The following is a 23118-nucleotide window of genomic DNA, read 5'->3' on the forward strand; positions in this document are numbered from 1 at the left end:
TGTCTGTCCCTTTTCACCCAGCTAAAGTCGTCAAAGGGTGAAGTTGGCAATTGCAATAGCATTAATGATCAAGAAAGGAAGAAGCAGCAAAATGAATGATTGTCCTGTAAAATCACATTCACTTTACAATGTGTTCTATGTTCTCTGTGTGTTAAATAAATGTAATTTGAACAGACATTTATCCATTAACATTATTATTATCTTTTCTTGTCATGTTACAAATAACCTTTATTTCCCTTCATATCATGTCCATACATGTTATTTAAGCATGAAAGCTGAGACGTCTGAGTCACATTAAAGTTGGCATGAAATGGAAGTTGGGATAGTCTTTTCTTCACTATTGTGTACCCAAACACAAATGAACTTGAGGAAATGACTAGCAGTATGGGCACCATTTTCTCTAGTACATTGGAAACTGTTGAACCGATCAGATTAAAAAAGGTCAGAGAGAAATGCACTGCACCATGATATAATAGTAATACTCTCACTATCAAGAAAGAAACTAGTAATTTAGAGCGCAAATGGAGACAAACTCACAAATGCACAAATTGCGTGGAAAGATAGAAATTCCTGTTATAAAAAGGGTCTAAAAGCAGCCAAAATAATCCAAGGTTCTTGTTGAGTACAATGGCAGGATTAACAAATAAGCAGACATCACCTCAACTGAATATTCCATTACAGTTTAGTAGCAATGACTTTATGAATTTCTTCACTGAGAAAATTGAAAGCGTCAGGAGTACAATGGTAAATGTACAACCTTTGACAGCGTTTTATGATTCAGCCTCAATTATTGCCCCTCAATAACAATTGCAGTGCTTTACAACTATAGGACAGGAAGAGCTAAATATCCTTATCATTGCATCTAAACCAACAGCATGTTTATTAGATCCATACCCACAAAACTACTGAAAGAGTAGCAGAAGACCCTCCTCTCAATATTATTAACTCATCTCTGTCTCTAGGTCATGTCCCAAGACAGTTCAAGCTGGCAGTTATTAAGCCTCTTACTAAAGGAACACGCCAACTTTTTAGGACTTTAGCTTATTCCCTGTATCCCTCAGAGTTAGATAAGTCCATACATACCCTTTTCATCTCCGTGCATGTCTGTCTGACTCACCCACCGCTAGCCTAGCTTAGCACAAAGACTGGAGGTAAACGGCTCCAGCTAGCATAATTGTTCCCAATAAGTGACAAAATAACGCCAACATTTTCCTATTTACATGTTGTGATTTGTATAGTCACAGCTTGTACAAATAACAAGGTCATATGAAACACAGCTGAAAAGGGTATGTATGGACTTATCTAACTCTGGGGGATACGGTGAAAATGCTAAAGTCCCAAAGAGTCGGCGTGTTCCTTTAAGAAACAACAATTAGATCCAAATGAATTAACAAAATACAGACCCATTTAAAATCTTACATTTATGTTTAAAATAATAGAAAAAGTTGTGTCAGCTAAATTGTGCTCCTTAAAAAAAAAAGAAAAAAAAAAAGATATCTATAAAAAATGTCAGTCCGGTTTCAGGCCTCATAGCACAGAAATTTCGGTCGTTAAAAATACAAATGACTTACAGTCTGGTGTTACCAGCTGGTGTGACAGTTACCAGTTACCAGACAGTTACCAGCTGGTGTGCTCAGGTTGACCACCAGAGGGCACTTCTTCTCTGACCTTTGCCACTCAGCCATGAACTTCAGTTCCTATAATCCTTTGCCTGGATTTATCTATAATTATTGAATTCACCTGTGTGTCGTTACATTTCTCATCGAGGTTTTGTAATTGTCACACGGCATTATTGAACACTCTCCCTTGTCTTGGGTTCTTCTGTGGATTGTTTGCAAGTGTTTTTGACTCTTTGCCTGGCATGACTACGATTCTGTATTTTCCAATAAAGCTGTGCTTGGATCTCACCTAGTCTCAGAGCTATCCGTGACAAAAACCTTGATCAACTCAGATCCAGCAGCATGGGAATTCGGATTCTTCCTCCAGCCACTAAGAAGGAGTGGAGGGCACGACGTCAAGCATTGTCTGCCCTGCGTAGGTTGATTTGCTCAGCTGTTTTGGTCCCTGGCTGTGGGGCTGGAGTATAATGATATTGCACTAATAGTTGTTTTTAATGGATGCCTGGACTACCCATTGCCTCCATGGGAGACGGAGGAACTTAAAAAGGTTTTGGGGCTTCATTGACTACCTTCAGTATCGAAGTCAAGTTTTTATTCCTGGTCCGGTAAAGCCTATTCCCAAGATGGCCGCCACCATTCCAGAGCCTCGTCCCAAGATGGCCACCGAGGCAGAATCTTCAGACAAGATGGCCTCCATACCAGAGCTTCCAGCCGCCAGGCCACCGCCTCACCCTTCTAAATGGAGGAAGAAGAGGAGGAAGGGTTCCTCCGTCCCTCAAGGCCCTGAGCCTGTTGTCATCCCAGAGCCTGCTGCAGGACCGGAGGCAGTCCCAGAGTCCGTCCTGGCTCCACCCGCGCTCTTTGCCCTGTCGGCTCTGCCCGCGCTCCTTGCCCTTCCTGCGCCGCCCTTGATGCCCGTCAAGCCAGAGACTCTTCACGTCATGCCTGACAAACCAGAGAATCTTCATGTCATGCCTGTCAAGCCTGGGTTTCTTCATGTCAAGCCTGTCAAGCCTGAGTTTCTTCACGTCATGCCAGAGTTTCTTCACGTCAGGTCTGCTGAGCCAGAGTTCCTTCACGTCATTCCTGTCAAGCCTGAGTTTCTTCACGTCATGCTAGAGTTTTTTTCACGTCAGGTCTGCTGAGCCAGAGTTTCTTCACGTCAGAACTGAGATCCTTCACGTCATGCCTGTCAAGCCTGAGTTTTTTCACGTCATGCCGGATTGTATTCATGTCAGGTCTGTTGAGCCAGAGCTTCTTCACGTCAGACCTGCTGAGTTAGAGACTGTGCTTGCATGTCTGCCCAGCCAGAGACTGTGCACATCATGGCTGCCCAGCCAGAGACTGTTCACGTCAGGCCTGCCAAGCCTGAGCTTCACGTCAGGTCGGCCGAGCCAGAGCTTCTTCACGTCAGACCTGCTGAGTTAGGGACTGTGCACGTCATGCCTGCCCATCCAGGGACTGTGCACGTCATGCCTGCCCAGCCAGAGACTGTTCACGTCAGGCCTGCCAAGCCTGAGCTTCACGTCAGGTCAGCCGAGCCAGAGCTTCTTCACATCAGGCTGGCCGAGCCAGAGACTGTTCCTGCCAGGTCAACCGTGCCTTTGTCTTCAGACAAATTGGTTGTCTCCATACCTGTGTCTTCAGACAAGATGGCCGAATCCACGCCTGTGTCTTTGGCCAAGATGGTCGACTCCACGTCTTGTGTCTTCGGACAAGATGGCTGACTCTATGCCTCTGTCTTTAGACAAGATGGCTGACTCTACGCCTGTATCTCCGGTCATGATGGCCGCATCTACCCCTGAATTGTCTGGTCCACCCTGGCCCCCTGAACTGTCTGGTCCGCCCTGGCCCCCTGAACTGTCTGGTCCGCCCGGCCACTTGCACAGCAAGTTAGAAAAGTTAGTTCATGCATTCATGACCTCTAGATTACTGTAATGCATTACTATATCAGGTTGTCGTGCATCCTCAATAAACAAGCTGAAATTAGTCAAAAAATCAGCTGCTAGAGTTCTAGGTCGAGAAAATATGATCATATGACACCAATTTACGCTAATTATTTTCCATTTTCTTTTTGGTTTTATCTTGGGATGCCCATCTTGAGGTAACTAGAGAGTATATCAGCTCCAGTTTGGATCCAGCCTCTGAAGACTTCAGATGTCCCAACACCTGTGTGAAGAGATGACCCAACTCCTGCGAAGACTTCAGATGACCCAACACCTGTGAAGAGATGACCCAGCTCCTGCGAAGACTTCAGATGACCCAACACATTTGAAGAGATGCCCCAACTCCTGCGACGACTTCAGATGACCCAACTCCTGCAAAGACTTCAGATGTCCCAACTCCTGCGAAGACTTCAGATGACCCAACTCCTGCAAAGACTTCAGATGTCCCAACTCCTGCGAAGACTTCAGATGACCCAACACCTGTGAAGAGATGACCCAACTCCTGTGAAGACTTCAGATGACCCAACACCTGTGAAGAGATGACCCAACTCCTGTGAAGACTTCAGATGACCCAACACCTGTGAAGAGATGACCCAGCTCCTGCGAAGACTTCAGATGACCCAACACATTTGAAGAGATGCCCCAACTCCTGCGACGACTTCAGATGACCCAACTCCTGCAAAGACTTCAGATGTCCCAACTCCTGCGAAGACTTCACATGACCCAACTCCTGCAAAGACTTCAGATGTCCCAACTCCTGCGAAGACTTCAGATGACCCAACACCTGTGAAGAGATGACCCAACTCCTGTGAAGACTTCAGATGACCCAACACCTGTGAAGAGATGACCCAACTCCTGTGAAGACTTCAGATGACCCAACACCTGTGAAGAGATGACCCAGCTCCTGCGAAGACTTCAGATGACCCAACACCTGTGAAGAGATGCCCCAACTCCTGGGAAGACTTCAGATGACCCAACTCTTGTGAAGACTTCAGATGACCCAACACCTGTGAAGAGATGACCCAACTCCTGCGAAGACTTCAGATGACCCAACACCTGTGAAGAGATGACCCAGCTCCTGCGAAGACTTCAGATGACCCAACACCTGTGAAGAGATGACCCAACTCCTGGGAAGACTTCAGATGACCCAGCTCCTGCGAAGACTTCAGATGACCCAACTCTTGCGAAGACTTCAGATGACCCAACACCTGTGAAGAGATGCCCCAACTGCTGGGAAGACTTCAGATGACCCAACTCTTGCGAAGACTTCAGATGACCCAACACCTGTGAAGAGATGACCCAACTCCTGCGAAGACTTCAGATGACCCAACACCTGTGAAGAGATGACCCAACTCCTGTGAAGACTTCAGATGACCCAACACCTGTGAAGAGATGACTCGAAAGGACTCCAACTCCTGCAAGGACTTTAAATGAAGCAAACTCTGAATCAACATGCACCAATGCTAAATTTTCTATATATCCTATAATTTGTTAACAACATGTATTCTTTACTTCAATGAGCTCATTGTTTCTGCCTTAAATTAATACATTGTTTAAATTAATACACTGTTAGCTAACTTTATGATTTGTTTATGTACATTTCGGAAATACATAACTTGGACACAGTCACCTGCTAACAGATCATTCTAAATTGTAATTTAGACACGTGCATTTTCTGTAAAGCTGTTTTGTGAAAAGCACTATACAAATAAATGTGTATTGAAATGAATTGAATATTGTGATGTATTTCCAAGTGAAATGAAAAATGTTGGACCGGTCTTGATTTAGGCCCAATCCCAGTTCTATTTTATACTTTTTTGCCTACCCCTACCCCTACCCCTTGAAACAGAGTGGCAAGAGGTAGGGGTGAAAATATTCCCTTAAGAAATGGGACACCACTACTACAACCTTGCACGTCATCATACGTCCTTGTTAGCTCCTACGTCAAAAGAGATGCGCCGGTGTTTATCGCAAACTAGATGCCGTCGTCAGCTGTGGTCATCTTAGTTGCTTGTGTTCCAGCTATATTTTTCAAGTTCTAAAATGACACAAAAACAACGTATCAAGGTTAATGACTTAAATTTCAGACTGTTTGTCATACAAGGCTATATTATAACATAAGATTTGAAACATAGAGTATGAATCATATGGACCACTTTTCTGTTCTTTTTTGTATTTTTAGTTCTTGACAAGACCCATTCCCCATTCACTTTCATTTTAGGGAAGGGAAGTTATAAAAAAAATAATAATAATAATGAAAAAATGTGCATGGATAGTTCATTTATGATAAATACTGCAATATTCCACAAAAGAAATTGGTTAATTATGAGGTTGAAAGCAATTAAATAAAATATTAAAAAAGGACTCACACACATACAAAAAAATAATAATAATGTTGTAGGATTTTGTCCTTGTATAAAGTGTGCTCTCTTTTTTCTTTTATTTCTGTAACAAGGCCATGGAACATTTCTTATGGGCATCATTGATGATGCAATTGCTTGGCTTGCTTTTTGCAGCGTTTGGTTCGAAAATAAATTTCTTACAGGCACTATTAATTCTCTGAATATGGTTCCCCAGCTAATAAAAATATCGTTTTGCTAATGTTCCCATTAAGTTATAAAAACATTATTTATGAATGTTCTCTGAACATTCAAAACATCCAAAAACGTTTTTCTTAGTTATGTGAATGTTAAAGGAACATTAAATTTGAACTTTTTGCAACCATAATGGGAATGTTACTTTTGAATGTTCTCTGAACATTTTGAAACAAGCAGTAACATTTAAAAATGTTAGGTGAACATCTAACTAAATGTTTCAGGTAAAAACATTCCATGAACCTTGTATAAATATAACGTGCTAACTTTTTGAGAACATTATTACGTTTTGTTAACATTACTGGAAGAATGTTTGTATTAGCTAAAGTTCTGAGAATGTTCCCTGTTAGTTGGGTCTATCAGAGTTTCAAACCAGAATGAAAATTCACAAATATGGTCAGAGAGTTAAATGATATGCTACTTGACATAATAATTATCTTATATCCGATGCACTAATAGATAACGATTCTCTCATAATATTCCCATGAGGGTGTCAGGTGCATGAAGACCTAACGGTTGCATTTACAAGTATCTTCTGAACTGGCACCATTCTCACATGCGTCATTGCCGTATTGTTAGTGCTTCATGCCAAGTGGACACTCCAACTGTGTCCCATACTCAGAAGTTTTCGCCAGGACGTGGAGAGAGCCCATCTCATCTCTGAAGAGGACCATGGGTAATTAGCATCAGTTCTGCAAAAATGTTCCAAGTACTCACTGAACCCTGTGAGATAAGTGGCCTGGCAGTGTTTCCATATCACTGTTTTATTGACACATACTTGATGGGCATGTAAACTAACATCAAATGATACAGTATTATACAACGCAGCTGAAGAAGCAAAATTCTCCTCTTATACGCTGCAATGTTTGAACAAGCCTCAGTATTTCAGCTTGTGTCATGCAGGGACAGTTAGTCAAAGGTTTTGTTAACTTCTTAACTGTCCTCATATAGGCCAAGATTCTAGAGCTGAATGCAGAAGGAGTTTTCAGATTAGTCAACAATTATGAGTTTTTCTGTGCCCTGTAATCTATACGGTTACAGCCTTGCAAAGCACAAATAATGTATTGTGTGTCAAGAACTGTATTTTTCAGAGCTGAACTATTGAACTTGATGAGAATAATATGTGTAAACGATGAAATACTGATAAAGACTGTAAACACATCTCCATGTGGTCAAATGAAATAGAAGAAGAAGAAGAGGTTTTATTTATATAGCGCCTTTCCGTAGCTCAAGGTCGCTTTACATTGTACATTACAATACATTTACACACCCGCACACACATTACAATCACATAAGGACACATATAGCCACATCATTTTTTTTAGCTGAGTCTTGAATGTAGCCACAGATGAGATATTACGAAGTGTAAGGGGTAGTGAATTCCATAATTTAGGAGCATTAACACTAATTGACCTTCCACCTAAAGTAGACAACCGGAAACGAGGGATGGACAATAAACCGAGTTCAGCTGATCTAAGGGACCGGGCAGGGCGGGAAGAGTAAAGTAGATCAGACAGATATGGAGGTGCAAGACTATTATCCACATATGACTAAACCATCAAGGCATAATCTTTAAAAGGAAAAATGTCACAGCTACATAAGATTCACTTGAATATACTGTATGTGTTACATCCGTTTATTTGCTCTATGTCCAGTTAGAGAAAAAAAATAAAAATAGAGCAAATTATTTTTATTTGAAAACATCCACTTTTCTGCTTTTCATTTACATAGTCTTTCAGCAATGAGAACCAGCTACGTGTCTGCTCTGACTTCGCCTAAACAGTAGTAAATATGTCACTAAGCAAAAACAGACAGATGTTGTGACTGTTTTACAATAAGCAGCATCCTGTGGAGCTAATATGTGGAGCCTCTTCTTGACATTATTAATGTTACTTAAGCTGTAAACGTTCTGATTCAAGAACCTTTTATGAATTTGGAGTGATACAACTGCTGGATAAATGTTCATATCTGGTGCAGCAGGTAATGTCATTTATCCAAATATGACTTTCTATTTATCCCGGTGTGATTAGCGTCTTCATTTCTGGTTCTCATACATATCTGCACCACACTGGCAGCTTTTCAAATAAGCACACTGTCATTGAATACACTGTGTGATCTATTGCTTTTGCTTTATTTGAGCAGCAGTTTTCCTGTTTTCCTCTCGCTGATCCACAATAAACAGCCGTGTAAACAGACAAGCATAACAGAGGATGGCTCTCAGAACAGGGACTGACACAAAGGCACTGTGCCAGGGTAAATAAATGTCCTGAGATGTGGCGTGCTTTCTGACAGAAAGGTCTAATCTGCCCCTCGCCTTAGAGAAACCGTGCATGCGAGACCAGGCTGATCCTTAGACGTGCACATTTTTTATCAAATGTGTCATGAGTTAGTCATTTATTAAGTGAATAAGTTGATTTAGGCTACCTTTTGCAGTTGTATGATCTCACAGTGAATGTTGTGTATGAGCAAGTATTAGTCATATTTTTGAGTGAAGGCATTGAAATTAGTATTAAAGGCATTTGAATTGATTAAATTTTAATAGAAAATTTCAGAATGTGCGCATAAAGCTTGTGGTATTGTGAAGATAGGTTTACCATCATAGGCTCATTGGAAATGCCTCATACCTTTTTGCTAAACTCTGAAAACGTAACTATGCTTACAAGTTTCCGGCTGATAAACACTAGTGGCAATAAAACATCAACACGGTTTATTCCTTTGCACTCAAAATATGATTAGAAGCAGATTGTTGATTGATAAAAACTTATTTTCTCACAGATTCTTGCACAGCATGATCTCAAAACACTGTTACCATAGTGAATATGTCATATACATTTTGACGTTTTCCTCACACAACCAGCTCCATATGTATGTTTTTTCTGAAGTACCGCAATAAACTTGCTTGGTAGCTCTCCTGATATCCAGCACTGATGTGGAGAAAAGTCACGTGAAACTCAAGTCACGATAAAAGACCCCAAAGAGTAAAAGCAAACTAAAATGGCATGATTATTTCAGCAAATGCGTTTTCTCACGTTTGGTTTTGTTATTTCCAAACGTGACATAGCATTAAACTTTTAGCGCCACTCATAGGACATTTCATTTCCCAACTACTGGAAAACGTACAACAAGCGAAGTAATAAACATTGTCAGATTTATTTTCTTCTGTTTCGAATAAAACTGAACTTTATTGAATAAAACTGTGTTTTATTGCCACTGGACATTTAACGTTTGAAAGTGTTGCAAAACCTGCAAGAAGCAACATATCATTTTCCCAATGAGCCTTGATTGAATTATTCACTAAACTGTGTTTTACCACAATCCTGAACAAAAAAAATAAATCCATCACGGATAGCAAAATAAACAGTCTAAAGAAGGGGCGCCCCAAATTTAGTGATTCAGGATTCTCTACTTTGATATTTTTATTTCTTATGCATCTGTTGTGATAATTTTACGATTATTTCAATTATTTTTCTATGTAAAGCAGTTCTAATTTCCATTGTGTATGAAATGTGCTGTATAAATAAACTTGCCTTGCTTTTCCTATTTTTAAATGATAAATAGTTTTAATAGTATGTTGATTTTGAGTCTTAAAATAAAACCAGCTTCAACCATCAGGCCTGCTCGACACATGATGCATACTTAGTGGAGACTCTATGACACTGTGCTAAGCTAATGTTAGTCATAATGTTGAGCATGTAACCACATCACACTGTTGAAGAGGTTTGCATCTCATACCATGTCAATTTCCTTCTTTCTTACAGATAAAAAATCTTTTTCAAAAGTTTCATAATGAGCCAACTATGCCATTACGTACCGTTAGCATTGCAGCTCAATTGTTATGCAAGAGATCTGATGAGATTTCTGAGGAAAATTAGAAAGAACGCCGCCTATGCTTGTCTTCCTCAAAACCGATAGTAAAAGCACGGAAGACAAATGATATGTGAATGTCAAATGAATGTGTTTGAGAAAGAACAAACAGAGAACTCACTGGAAAGGAATCACCTCAGGGACAGCAGTCAGCCGTTCAAGAAACAGCCCCGCTTCCTGCAAATACCCAATGGACTAAGATGACATGTCTGGGGTAACATATCCTCTCACACTGTTGCTTAACATAGCTGTCACGCTAAAGCGTTGGGCATTAAGCCTGCACTGAATTTCTGGGTAAATCATTGTTTACATATTTTTATGACCTTGCATAGGCCAATAAGACTCTTAAAATGCTTTTAGGGCCCGTTCACACAGAACGCGTTTTTTCCATTCCACTCCACTCCACTATTCCATTGTTTTTCAATGTAAACACGCGCTAGACGGACATCATTAACCGTTTCGCTCGCGTCTTTTGCAGCGTCTAGCACATGACACGGCATTCTAAAAACGAGGCACTCAAGTTACAATAAGTTCAATGTTTAAAAAACACGTTTCTACACTTTGCGCTTTTTCCGTTCCACTGTCCTGCTTCTCTCGTTCTTAACAGCACACACACTGCTTTAATGGTTGTGATTGTTAAGTGAAGCATCACTTTAGCTAATTCAAAGTATTAAATTTTTCTAAATATTTCCCTATGAAGATTTCTTGAAATGTTATGCTCTAAAGGTTTTAGGTAGAGTTTAAGGGTTTTTTCATGCTGGTAATTCTGCCCTAGTAAATATAAAACTGATACAGAAAGTAGTTTATAGGATGCAGTGTAAGTATGTTTTATAGACTAATGTTGTCAAGCAAGTCAATTGCATCCTGTTTGAAAAATGAATTAAGAGTTTTTATTTTCTTGCTTTCGCCACAGGGTAACACAACATTGTGATTTAGTATCCCCAATGACAGAGCAAATAGGCTTACAAACGGTCTCAGAAGACTTGAGAAAACAACACTCATTTATCAAACTCCCATTTGGGGGAGGATCAAACCATTTTGTCATGGAAAAAAAAGTCAGTCTGCCTCCACTGGCCTGCGCGCCCACCTCCACACTGAGGTAACTGTGACCTGATGAATGGGCCTACTTTCACTACTGTAGCGGTCTAAGGTGGAATGAACACTCATCTTAGTACAATGGCCAAACCCCATCAGAAACACAGAAAGTCATTTTGCCTGAGATGGATGCGACAGTTAGTCTTGCTATATGCGGTTTCCACCTCACTGACTTTGTGCTCAGGCCTGATGAATGTGAAGACAGTTCAAACTTCAGCTATTTACAGGGGTATCGAAGGCCCTGTTTACACCTGGATTTTGGACGTGTTTTGGTCGATCGGATCACAAATCACAAGGAGAAGAGGGAAACACATTCCCGTTTACACCTGGTGTTTTAATCCGTCTCTTTTGTCCACTTTCAACCACCTTCTGTCCTGATTTCTTCGAGGGGAGGGTCTATTTAAACTATTTAAACAGTATTTAGTACAGTAAACAGTAAATGAATGCTTTTTCTTTCAGATCTTTCTATCTTATGGACAAAATAAGTTTTAAATACGGAGGACAGAGCTTTCGTTTCTGCTCTGATAGCCGCAAGACCACCTCTGGAAGTGTTCGAAAGTGCTCCAAAACGTTTTAGACCCTCTTTACACCTGTATATAGCGTCGTCCAGTTGTGATGTGCAGGTGTAAACAGGGCAGAGGAGAGCATTTTCTCTAGCTTAATGTTAGTTTGGTTGTGTAAATCAGGGTTGTGTAAATTACTTTTCCTGTTATTCCAATTCAACTTCCTGTAGGGTGTGGCCAATTCAATTCAAATTCACATAAATTAACCAGTTTTTGCACAATCCCGATGTAAATTGACAAAAATCTACTTTTTTAAGCTTTTAAACAGTTATCTTATAAAATATCGATAGAGTAATAATTTCTAAATGAACAACTGAGCACACAAATGAAGGTGAAGGGATGCTTGTTAAGTCTATGTGATCACCGCTATTACTGTTGTTCATATAAACGTGCATAACTCATCTTACTCTGTTTGTCCTATAGACACGATTGATCTCAAATAATGCAGCATTTTTAGGAGACTAAATCAGGCTTAATGGTCATTCATCATTTGTGGTGGCAAGTGGTGTAACAGTTGAAATAAACTTTAAATACCAATAAATATTAAAATGTTTGCATATTTTTATTGTGTAGGCCTAGGGTGACAACAATTTGTGCACTGTTAAAAGTTACATTTTTGTTTTAAAATACATATTTAATGGAGCCCTCCATAATGGAGTTTGAGAGATTTCATGTGTAACAACATTTGCATGATCCCACCATATATCAAAGAGACATCCTGGGATGTAATTGCAATACATAATGTGAACAAAAATAGAGTGGTACAGTGTATTTATACTACGGGGCTGTAAAATGCTTTAATCTGATTGGTTGACGAACATTCTAAGGTGTGCAATTATTTTCAGGGAAACGCACATGCACGGCTAAAGTAGTTCCAGGCAGGTCTTGACGCATTACAGTTCCATATCACTTCACAAAATGAAGCAAACAAAGATAGTCAACAATAGGACACAAATGACAAATTATTTCCATGTTTTTTTCCCCCACAAAATTATGTTTTATTCTTGTGGGAAGCACATACTGTACTTCTCCCGCTGTCTCTCCCCCTCAAACGCATAACACATACGGACATATCGCACAGAAACCTGTTGTCAGTGCTGCTCTAATGATTTTATCAGTGAAATAGTTTAGCAACTTAAAAGCTACATGACATTTCTCACTAGCGAAGTTATCTGAAAAACAAATGTTTGAAATAAATTTTAAACTCTAAAGACTTTTCTCTTTGTAACATTCTGATCAGGTTTGATTCTAATCATAATGTAACATTATTGAAAACTGATTTTTTTTTGTTTTTTTTTTTTTGTACAAAAACTGCTAAACTTTGACAAAAAGTAACTTTTATTTGTATAATTGTGATTTCATAATATGTAGATATGAATCTAACTGGAAAAACTTGTGAAAAGATGTCTTTTAGTTTTAAACTTTTAGTACTTTTAGAGCTCTGCAGCCATCTACTGGTTAAAGTGATATTTCTTTTAATTTTAAAACTGCTTTTTCCAAAAGATGGGCAAAAATCTTACACTAAACCATGTCAGTTATTCATGTTATACCCATGAATGAAATTTAGAAATGTGGGTCTTTTATAAGGTGAATTTTACATTAATTTGTTTTTATAAAAACCTATAAAAAAAAAAAAAAAATTCATTTATGTATATACATTTTGTGGAGTAAAAATGTCCAAATGTGGAGTAAAAACATTAATAAACTGAATGAAATTACATTTGTTTAATATATATATATATATATATATATATATATATATATATATATATATATACATTTTGTTGCCTGGGGTCTCTGAGACGCCAAACAGTCCGACTGTAAACCGCAAAAGAACAGCGTACAAGGGTTAAAGTGGTGGAACATAGTGCAGAACAAAGTGCAGCCATAACAGGGCATTGTCTATCAGAAAGTTAAATGAAAATAAATAAATACAAATAAATAGAATGAAGAAAAAATATATCTATATAACAAAAAAAAAAACTAATAACAAAAATAACAGTGCATAAAGGACAATTTATGAACAGTAGAGATGTAATTTAAAGGGTTAAGTTATGTTTATGCACTAAACAAGACCAATAACCTTGATTTATTAACCAATTAACACAGTATACCCCATTTCCCCATGATATATGTACGTGGGAGGGTTTGCCTTCGCCATGCTTCCTGGAAGTAGGGGTAGGAAGTTGACAGTCTCATGTGACAGGAAGGAAGTGAATACCTTTTTTTTTTCTTGAAATCCTTTATTTGGTTGTTAGCTTTCATGTCATTGAGACATAAAACATGGGTAACATCTAGAAAAATACTTACAAAAGGAAAATGACAACTATACACTGCGGCAACTATAGTTACCGGTGGGCTTTTTAAGAAAAGGGGGGATTCAGTTTGACTAATTTCTGTAAAGGTCATGGTGATGGTTGGTGAAAGGACTGAATGTTGAGTTCAATCTTTCATTTTACAATTTCGCGTGTTGCACTTTTTACACTATGTTATACTGATAGCTTACACATTTTAAATTGTTTTATCTATATTTGATAAATATTGTCTTATTAATATTTCTGAAATGCCTGTGATCTTGAAATGATCATTATGCCCAAAAATAAGACACAGGTGATAAACAAATGAGTTACTATAGTCACTGACATAAACACACATGAATGGTGAAGACAAAAAGAAGAGGAAAAGCAGCAAAATAAGAATCTTTGAATATAACTAAACCAAATTTGTGACAGGTGTTACTGTTTCCCTTGGTAGAACTAGTTGTAACACCACAGACATAGGCTAAGTGGTTAGCGCCAGTGTTTTCAAGCATAAGCACCAGTGATTAAAAATCTAAATTAAGCCTTCATCTTACTTAATAATGCATATTAAACAAAATGTTTGCACATAGCAATGAAATGTATCATTGTCATCTTAGTTTCTCTGTCTTGTTTAGTTTAGAGGCAGTTTACACGACACCATTTACAACTAAAAACTGAAAACTTTTTAAACATTGGTCATTTATATGACAATGACGTTTTGGGGGCGTAGTATTTTTTTTACAAAGTGAAATACCGCCAAATACTGGCCTGGCATTAAATATAGCGATCCCCTTTCACACAAATCCAATAAATGACTAAAAACACTTTATTATGCACTTTATCTTAGTCTTAGTTTTAGTCATTCATTAGTTGTCATGGTTTCTAATTAGTTTACACCTGTACCCTGTTTTTATAATCATCATCCTCTGTGTATTTAAGCCTTCAGTCTTCCTCAAGTTCATTGTCTTTTGTTAAAGTTACGTTCCTGTGTGTTGTGCTTTCTGGTTCCTGTTCATTAAAATGTGTTCTAATCGTTCATTATGCATCACGCATCATCCTTGGATTTCACTATACACGCAACCCCTGACAATTATCCTGACAAGGTGAAGAATTACCATTATGTTTTTTACCTTTGATAATTCATACAAAGAACCGGTGAAACATCCCATAGACTTCCCTAAAACAACCTAGCAACTGCTCAGAAAACTCTAACAACCACATTGCAAATACCTAGCAACCGTGCTGAACACTCTAGCAATAATGAGTTTCGCACACTCAAATACAACTTAAATCTTCAGGAACCTGAAAAATGTGGTTGAGTTTTATAGTTCCTCTTTGGAGAATAGGGCAAAAGCTTAATCATTCACTTCTCTCACTGGTAAAACTATGACTTTATGTGTCCCATATCCATAATATAAATCTTTTGTTGTTTGATTTCCTGTTTGTTTAAGTTGCTCTTCAACTTTCATACAAAAACCCCTTGAATGTTAGGTAAATAAGCAAGCGTAGAAAAGGTCAAAGTGTGACCTTTCGTAGAAAGGGTTTTGGCAGACACGTTTCATATCCTTATTTTGAGGTCTGTGGATTCCCCTAATAGCCCTGAGCCTTGTACTGAGATCTTTACCCCTGCGCTAACCTCTAGAGTGCATTAATCTCACTTTCTCTCCATTTGAGTCTTCTGGGGGGAAGAATGTATTTGTTCCACAATACTATTTTTGCAGCTGCTTGTGTGGAGAGCTTCTGCATTGTTAGACATCAAATGAAAGAAGTGAAAACACAGCATAAATAAACGTGGAACAGATACAGTCTGGCTTCACAACCTTAAAATTGTCTACCTAATGGACAGAACACACCATCGCAGTTGGCATAAAGAAATTACTTTAAAAGGCTAGTTCCCTTCTCTCTCTATTCATGTGAGCTGCCCTTTCATACCTCATGACTGAATGTAACAGTTTTGCACACACAAAAAGCAGAGGCATTCATGTCAATGTTTTATCTAGCGTTTCAATATTCTAAATGTAAATCAACATTTCAGGTCTATTAGTCTTTTAATCTTTTAAGAAGCGGCATAATGAGAGGGCCATAAATGCTGTGAGTTTATCTTTCAATAATTATTGGCAGACTGTTCATTATGCCTTACTTAGCATTAACAATGATGAGTTTTATGAAGACCTACAAGACTTACAGTCAACTGATTGCTATTATTGTTTCACGAGTTCACACTTTCAAATAATCAGATAAAGTAAAGATTAAGTGTATTTGGCGTGCTGTCCGAACTTTGTATTTTGGCCCGAACACAGAGTACTCCCCCGGATCCCTGGCTGGGATAGGAACCAGCCAAGAGTGAGGAGTCAGGAGAAAACTGTCGAGGAATAGGTGAGTCAGCTATGTATATGTATAGGCCTCCTCTCGAGCTGATTGGATGGATCATATGAACATGTTCCTCCTGAACTTTGTCATATTCTATGATTTACCAACATTTACAGAAAAATTATACCCATGCTGGGTGGATTCGTCACTTGCAACACAGGATATGCAATATGAATAAGAATTATGTCAACATACAGAAAATCATATTAGTAGCCTATAATCATTAAGCAATGTGATCGTGCAATATTGTGAATATGCAGTGATATACATCAATCACCACTGGAGTGTGTTTTATAATGATCATTTTGTAGAGAGATTGACTGATGGATGTTGCATTATAAAGTACTTACTCAAATGTTGGAAAAGAATTCAAACCAGTCCCATGAGGAAACCTGCTTTTGAATTTCAGTCCTGTTCAAGTCCTTGTTTTTAGGTTGGTATGAAGTCTCTTTGGCGAAGGCAGGAAATGATTCATCACTTCAACCTTTTCTTCCTTAGGTATTAGTGCCACTATTATTACTAATATTTAGTGTATAAACCCTCAGCGGTTTGATTAAAGTCACGAAGCATGGCCTATTACATTCTCGGCTCCCTGGTAAACATCCATTATTCCTTTCCACACACTCACACGCTCACACACTCACAGGATCGACAGCTTTGTCAGAAGGAGGAAGTCAAATCTCACAAGCTGACATGTCACCGTACATCCTCCATTCCATCCCGAGAGTTTTCCAATGCAGGGAAATGCAAGGAATGCCTCTCAATGTCATGGAGGAATCAGCGGCTCTGAGCGGCTGTCACCTCCAGGAGCTCGGGATGGAAGGCCAGTGGCGAGGGCAGCGTGCCCAGCAGACGTGAACCGCCAACTGGATGAGGTACCTCATACGAAGGGCCCGCTTCAATCTTGATCCTCAACAATAACAGGGGGACAGGACAAGGCCATCAGTCTCCATTACGGAGACACTGTTTTCTCTCAAATTACCCTCTCTGTCGTGTTCTCCGCAGCATCTATAGGAGCGGCTGTCTCGTGCATCATTTCGCTCACAAAGCTTGAAAGCCCCCTGGAGGGGAGAGAGAGCTCCTTCCTGCCCCGCTGGCCCCTCCTCGCATGTCCGTCCACCTTGACAGGGACAGTCTCTGCCGACAAGGGGGAAAATTAGCATAGCAATGGAGACCCTCTCAGGGCTGACAGGGGCGGACATTGTAAGTGACTCTACGGCTGCCCACCCCCCACCCCCCCAGCCTCATTCCTTCCACAACAACATCTGAGACCTGCTTAACAAGTCCCGGATGAGAGCGGGACAGCCGTCTCACCTTAAAGACCCACCTGGAGCCCTCCTTTCGTGCTGACACACAAAGAGCAGGTGAAGTATCAGATGACCGCCTCCATAGTGTTTGGAGACTGTGCATTTCCCCGTTTCTCAGTAAAAACAAACACAGACCAGAGCGAATCTGCAGCGTCACTTTGACGTAACTGATGCAGATGGATCAACACGTATCCGAAAACCTCCTCAAGCAGGTGCATGGATTCAGTCTGTTTATATTTTGTCTACCTCCATCTCAATAGCTCCACTTTTCACTCACCCACCAAGAACAGCACTTCAGTGCATCTATAATAAGGAGATCATTTTATCATAGTCAGATGAATGATCTCATATGAATAATGTCATGTTATTTTTGGGACAAAGCAATATACTTGAAATTGCTCAAAATTGAAATTGCCGGTGCTCAAATTGAAAAATGCATTCCTTCCTGATTTTCTACTGACATAAGTATAGCACGTCATTTTTTATTAAGTCTAATTAAAGTTTTGTTCAACAACAAAGGCAGTTGAAACTGACAATTCATTTGAGTTGAATACAAAATATTCTATATAATATAGACATGGAAAATACCACAAAAAAACATACATTAAAATAAGTACATATTTGTGGAAAAATACAGAAAACACACAAAAGTAAATCAACAAACTTACAAAAAGAAAAACCTAACAATCATATATATTCCAACAGTTTCTTTTTAATGTTATTGAATGAAGTGTCTTGTGCTCATGAAGGTCAGTATTTGAAGCAATTAAAATAACTTTTCTATTTTAAAACATTTTAAATTGTAATGTATTCCTGTGTGTCACGTTCAGTTTAGTTTTGTTCATGGACTTTGAGTGTGTTTTCATCTGTCACATGATTCTTTGTTCGCTACTCATCCGTCTCCTTGGTTACCGTCATTATTAGTTCATGTGCGTCAGCTGTGTTTAGTAATTATCCTTGTTACGTTCACTTCTAAGTTGTTCCTTCTCCTACACTCCTTTGTCTGGTCACTGTATACCTTCACTGTGTTAACGTGAGTTCCCATGATTGTTACATGATTCTAGAGTGTTACTTTTAAAGTAAAAGTCATTTGGATTTCATCTTCTGAGTCTTCAGCCTGTTCCTGATACACCACAGCGTTACACTGGGACGGTACAGCTGAATGTTTGACATCATTACAACAGTATTCAGTGTCGCATGATCCTTCAGAAATCATTCTAATATGCTGCTTTGCTGCTCAAGAATAATATCTTATTAATATCAATGTTGAAAACCGTTTTGCCGCTTAATATTTTACTTTGTGGAAATGTTTTCAGGATTTCAAAAGAACAGCATTGAAATCGGTTTAGAAATTTGAAATGTCTTACTTTCACTTTTGATAAATATGATGCTTCCTTCCTGAATAAAAGTATTAATTTCAAGATGGCTCTGCTCACCCCACTTGTGAGAGTGAAATATCTGCTATCAGTCTTTCTATAATCAGACTGTGTACAGGCAACTCTTCTTGCTGTGGTTCTGTATTAACCTCTCGTGTAATGCCCTCTGTCTCTCTTTGAGCAAGACTTACCCAGCGGCTGACAAGTGTCAGCTCAATGATCCAGCAAGTCTTCTTTCATGTCTTGTCTCGCGGAGAGCTCATCAGCCCTCATCCTTTCTACTTCAGATTGCATTGGAGGACTGTTTCAAATCATAGACCAAGCATGAAAGACAGCGAATGACTTTAGTGATATATAGTGTTACTGTTATTATCAGGACCTGTTGCTCAAAACCCACAGCTTCTGCGAATAGTGTCATTTTAGACACTGACAGTATTGGTTATAGTTGATGTCTGTTTTTTCTTCAAGTGTGTATGTGTTTTTTGACTATAAAAGAAACAATTTTAAGTCTATGCATCAAGACTAGAAGATTCTAGTGTTTGGAAGGACCACAGGTCACAAATAGAGCTTTGGAAAAACAAATATAATATTCAAATGTTGAGCTTTTTTAAGCTTAATAGCACTAAAACTGTTTTTCTCATTATCCAGCCAGCATCAGTCAATGACCCCTGCTCATCAGACACAGTGAGCACTGTTACTGACCCTTGTCATTGGGGGAATTCTTTGCCATTGAGATCAAATAAAATGCATCTCTTTTTCTTTTTGGCAGACAAATATCCGGATATGCAAATTGTACGTGAAGTTTGATACACTCTTAAAAATAAAGGATCCTTATTGCATTGATAGAACGTTCCTACATCCATGGAACCTTTCCATTCCACAAAAGGTTCTTCACTGTGGAAAAAGTTTTTTTATTAAATGTTCTTAGCACTAAGAAAAAAATTGATCTTATAAGAACTGTTCTCTGAAAAGTTGTTTGGGAATCCCCAAATGGTTCTTCTATCACTGTGAAAACCTCCTTCTGGAATACTTATTTTTAGAATGATACTGTGGATAGCATCAAATTGACACAATTTTTGTCTATTACCCATTTGCTAATCAACTAAGTATACGCATGGGAAATCATTTCAACATGACTATTCCATGTTGCACTGCATAAATGTGCCACTGCTTTTGATCTCGTGAATCAGCTGTGTAGCTGGAATTTGATTTAATAAAGCGATGACGAAGAAAGCTTACGCATGTGCTGCGTGAATGACAGCCCCTCATTCACGGAATACACACATAATCAAAGCAGTGCATTAAAGTGGAGTGATCCTTCTTCACATAAAGAACAACAACATTTTCTTTGCCCTTTGCCTCTTAACCATGCAGATATTTTTCCGAACAGCCAAAACATGAATTTTTATGATCCGAGGGAATAGCTGGCATATCTAAAAACAGTAACTGCTTCAGTTTCCTCAAGAAATCAATGGAGTCTCATTTGTGAAGGCATAAAAGACTCTTCACTGACAAAGGCATGCATGTACCACCAATCATAACAGAACAGACGGCAGATTGAGCACAACAATGGGGACGTTCACCACAAGATGTCGGAGCAATTAGAAAGTCTTATTGTCCTCTGCTCTGCTCATTCAGGATTCTTGGCTGGAATTACCAGAGATGCATGAACTCCATTCTGTCTGACCTCTATGCAATGTTAGTCATGCACATTTTAAGCATCGGCGAATAATGTTGCCTTTATCTGCCCCGGACTTTAGCCGCTGAGAACGATTGCATCTCGCTTGGAAAAACGTGCTTATTCTGAGCTAACGTACATATACAAGTCGGCTGAATTATTTATAACAGTAAAGGGATTGTAAGAGAACTGTAAGCCTTCCATGATATCAGTTTCTCTGTACAGAGAGAAATTGACAATTTAAGAGCTGAAATTAATATCTGAAGCCTTTGTTGATTCATTCTTCTTGGAGTGAGATTCAATGTTTTGACATTTTGACCCAAATCACAAAAGTCCAAACCACATAACCATTAACTAAATATTTATATACTTTATACTAATACTTTATATACTATATACTAAATATGGTAACACTTTACAATAAGGTTCATTAGTTAACATTAGTTACTGTATTAACTAACATGAACTAACTAGCAATACATTTGTAACTGTATTAGTTAATCTTTGTTGAGATTAGTTAATACAAATACAGCTGTTCATTGTTTGTTCATGTTACTTCACATTGCATTAACTAATGTTAACAAAATACAACTTTTGATTTTAATAATGTATTAGTAAATGTTGAAATTAATATTAACTAAGATTAATAAATACTGTAGAAGTTTTGTTCATTCTTAGTTCATGTTAACTAAGGTAGTTAACTAATGTATCTTATTGTAAAGTGTTATCCTAAATATTTATTTTGTTAAATAAAACAAGTCAGCAGTAAAAAAAAAATACGTATAGCACCACATTAACAAATGGGACAAATAAGCTCAGATTTCACAAAAGGAATGCGCTTCATAATTCTTCCTGGTTTTTAAAGCGAATCATTAAATTATGCACATTTTCATAATATTAGTATTAATATTAAATGCTCATTTTGATTTGTTAAAAGAGATATATGGGACTACATAAGAGAAAAAAATAACTTAAAGAGAGAACACTTTCATGACTAGTAACTTTGTAATAATGTCAAATTTAAAGTTGACTTTAAAGTACATTTTAAATGATCATGTTTTAATAATCTTTTGTCATGCTTTAAAGAAGTACATTTATTTTGATGTCTGGACTAACACAGTAAAGAAAATATATTTAATCACAAATATATATTCAAATACATGACATACAGTACACGTTTCAATACAAATATATAAATAAAGTATATTTTAGTTGATCATAACTGCTTGTTAGTACATTTGGTAATACACTGTACCATATTTCAAAGAAAATAGAAATAATTATAAAATGATATAGGAAGATGTTCTTAAGTCCTACTTAGGTGGGTCCAAAAAAACTCTCTTAAGTTGAACTAATTGCATTTAACCCTCTGATGCCCTTTTTGTTTTAAAATTGTATACTTCACTGGAATGGTACGACACTTGGTAAAGGTTTTGGCACTTGCTATGTGTATAGACAAAAACAAAAAAAATCACACTTGTCACTCACGGTCAAAAATTGGAAATCAATGGGAAAGGAATTTCATCTAGTAGTAGGCCTAGTGGAAACTTTTGGGACTGCGCCCCGCCAAATTTTACTGAAAGCTCTTTTTTTTTACATATGAAGCTCAAATTTGGAACACAACTTGTTCTGATTTATTTGCTTTGATTTTCTCGCAGTTTTAGAGCGGAAATATAAATATGTCTCATTTAAAAATTGAAAATTGTATGTTTGTGTATTTTTTATAACAATAAATGTAAAATTCTATAACTTTTTTAAGCTCACTTTTTTTTACCTTTTTTTTTTCTCTTCAGCAATAATCTGCCAAGTGTCGTCTTTAAAAAGACACCAAACTTAATCTGTGCTACAAAGCATTTAAGATTTATGACAGTTTAAGTTGGACATTTATTTTTCAGATAGCCTATATGCTCAAAAGGTGAATAAATGGATTATAACTACTGCATAGGCCTAAATATAATTTAGTACCATAACATCCCCTATATGTAAAAAATAAAAAAACATTATAAAACTAAAATATACATTCATTTCATGTCATTTGTGACCACCACAAGAGGAGCACCAGAGGGTTAATATCAACTGAATCTATAATACATTTTCATTTTATTATGCAATTAAGGGTCCAAAAACATTACATACAGTTCGTACTAATGCATTTTCTTTTCAAGTATTTTATTTCTGCAATAAGTGCTGAAGCGTACTTCTTTTTCACAAGGGTTCACCATACCATCCTCTCTTTGCTTTAAAAAAAAGACCATGGCTTCAAGACTGTATGGAAGGATCTTCCATATGTGTCTGATCTCCATATCCTGGCCGCTGAGAGAGGATCTAATTGAATTACCCAAACGGAAGTGGTATTTGGATGCGCTTGCTCTTTGAGTAAATGAGCAGGCCTCATTATTTCTCAAG

General features: G+C 38.0%; 1 protein-coding gene and 1 long non-coding RNA gene across 2 annotated transcripts; one reads left to right on the forward strand and one right to left on the reverse strand.

Annotated features, from left to right (window-relative positions):
* Window positions 1–1619: 1619 nt before the first annotated feature.
* Window positions 1620–3346, forward strand: LOC309485663 (uncharacterized protein; the record flags this gene model as incomplete). Its single annotated transcript, XM_082152595.1, has 3 exons — window positions 1620–2673; window positions 2756–2916; window positions 3267–3346. Exons 1-3 carry the CDS (start codon window positions 2114–2116, stop codon window positions 3344–3346), a joined length of 801 nt encoding a protein of 266 aa, XP_082008721.1. The 5' UTR covers window positions 1620–2113.
* Window positions 3347–4853: 1507 nt separating this feature from the next.
* LOC309485069 lies at window positions 4854–16857 on the reverse strand. The gene is made up of 3 exons (XR_014201041.1): window positions 16702–16857; window positions 5474–5603; window positions 4854–4898 (listed from the first exon to the last, which is right to left on the reverse strand). It is a non-coding gene; the product is annotated as an uncharacterized lncRNA (long non-coding RNA).
* Between the last annotated feature and the right edge of the window lie 6261 nt (window positions 16858–23118).

Source organism: Leuciscus leuciscus, assembly GCF_965113295.1.
Source record: "Leuciscus leuciscus genome assembly, chromosome: 21".
NCBI lineage: Eukaryota > Metazoa > Chordata > Actinopteri > Cypriniformes > Leuciscidae > Leuciscus > Leuciscus leuciscus.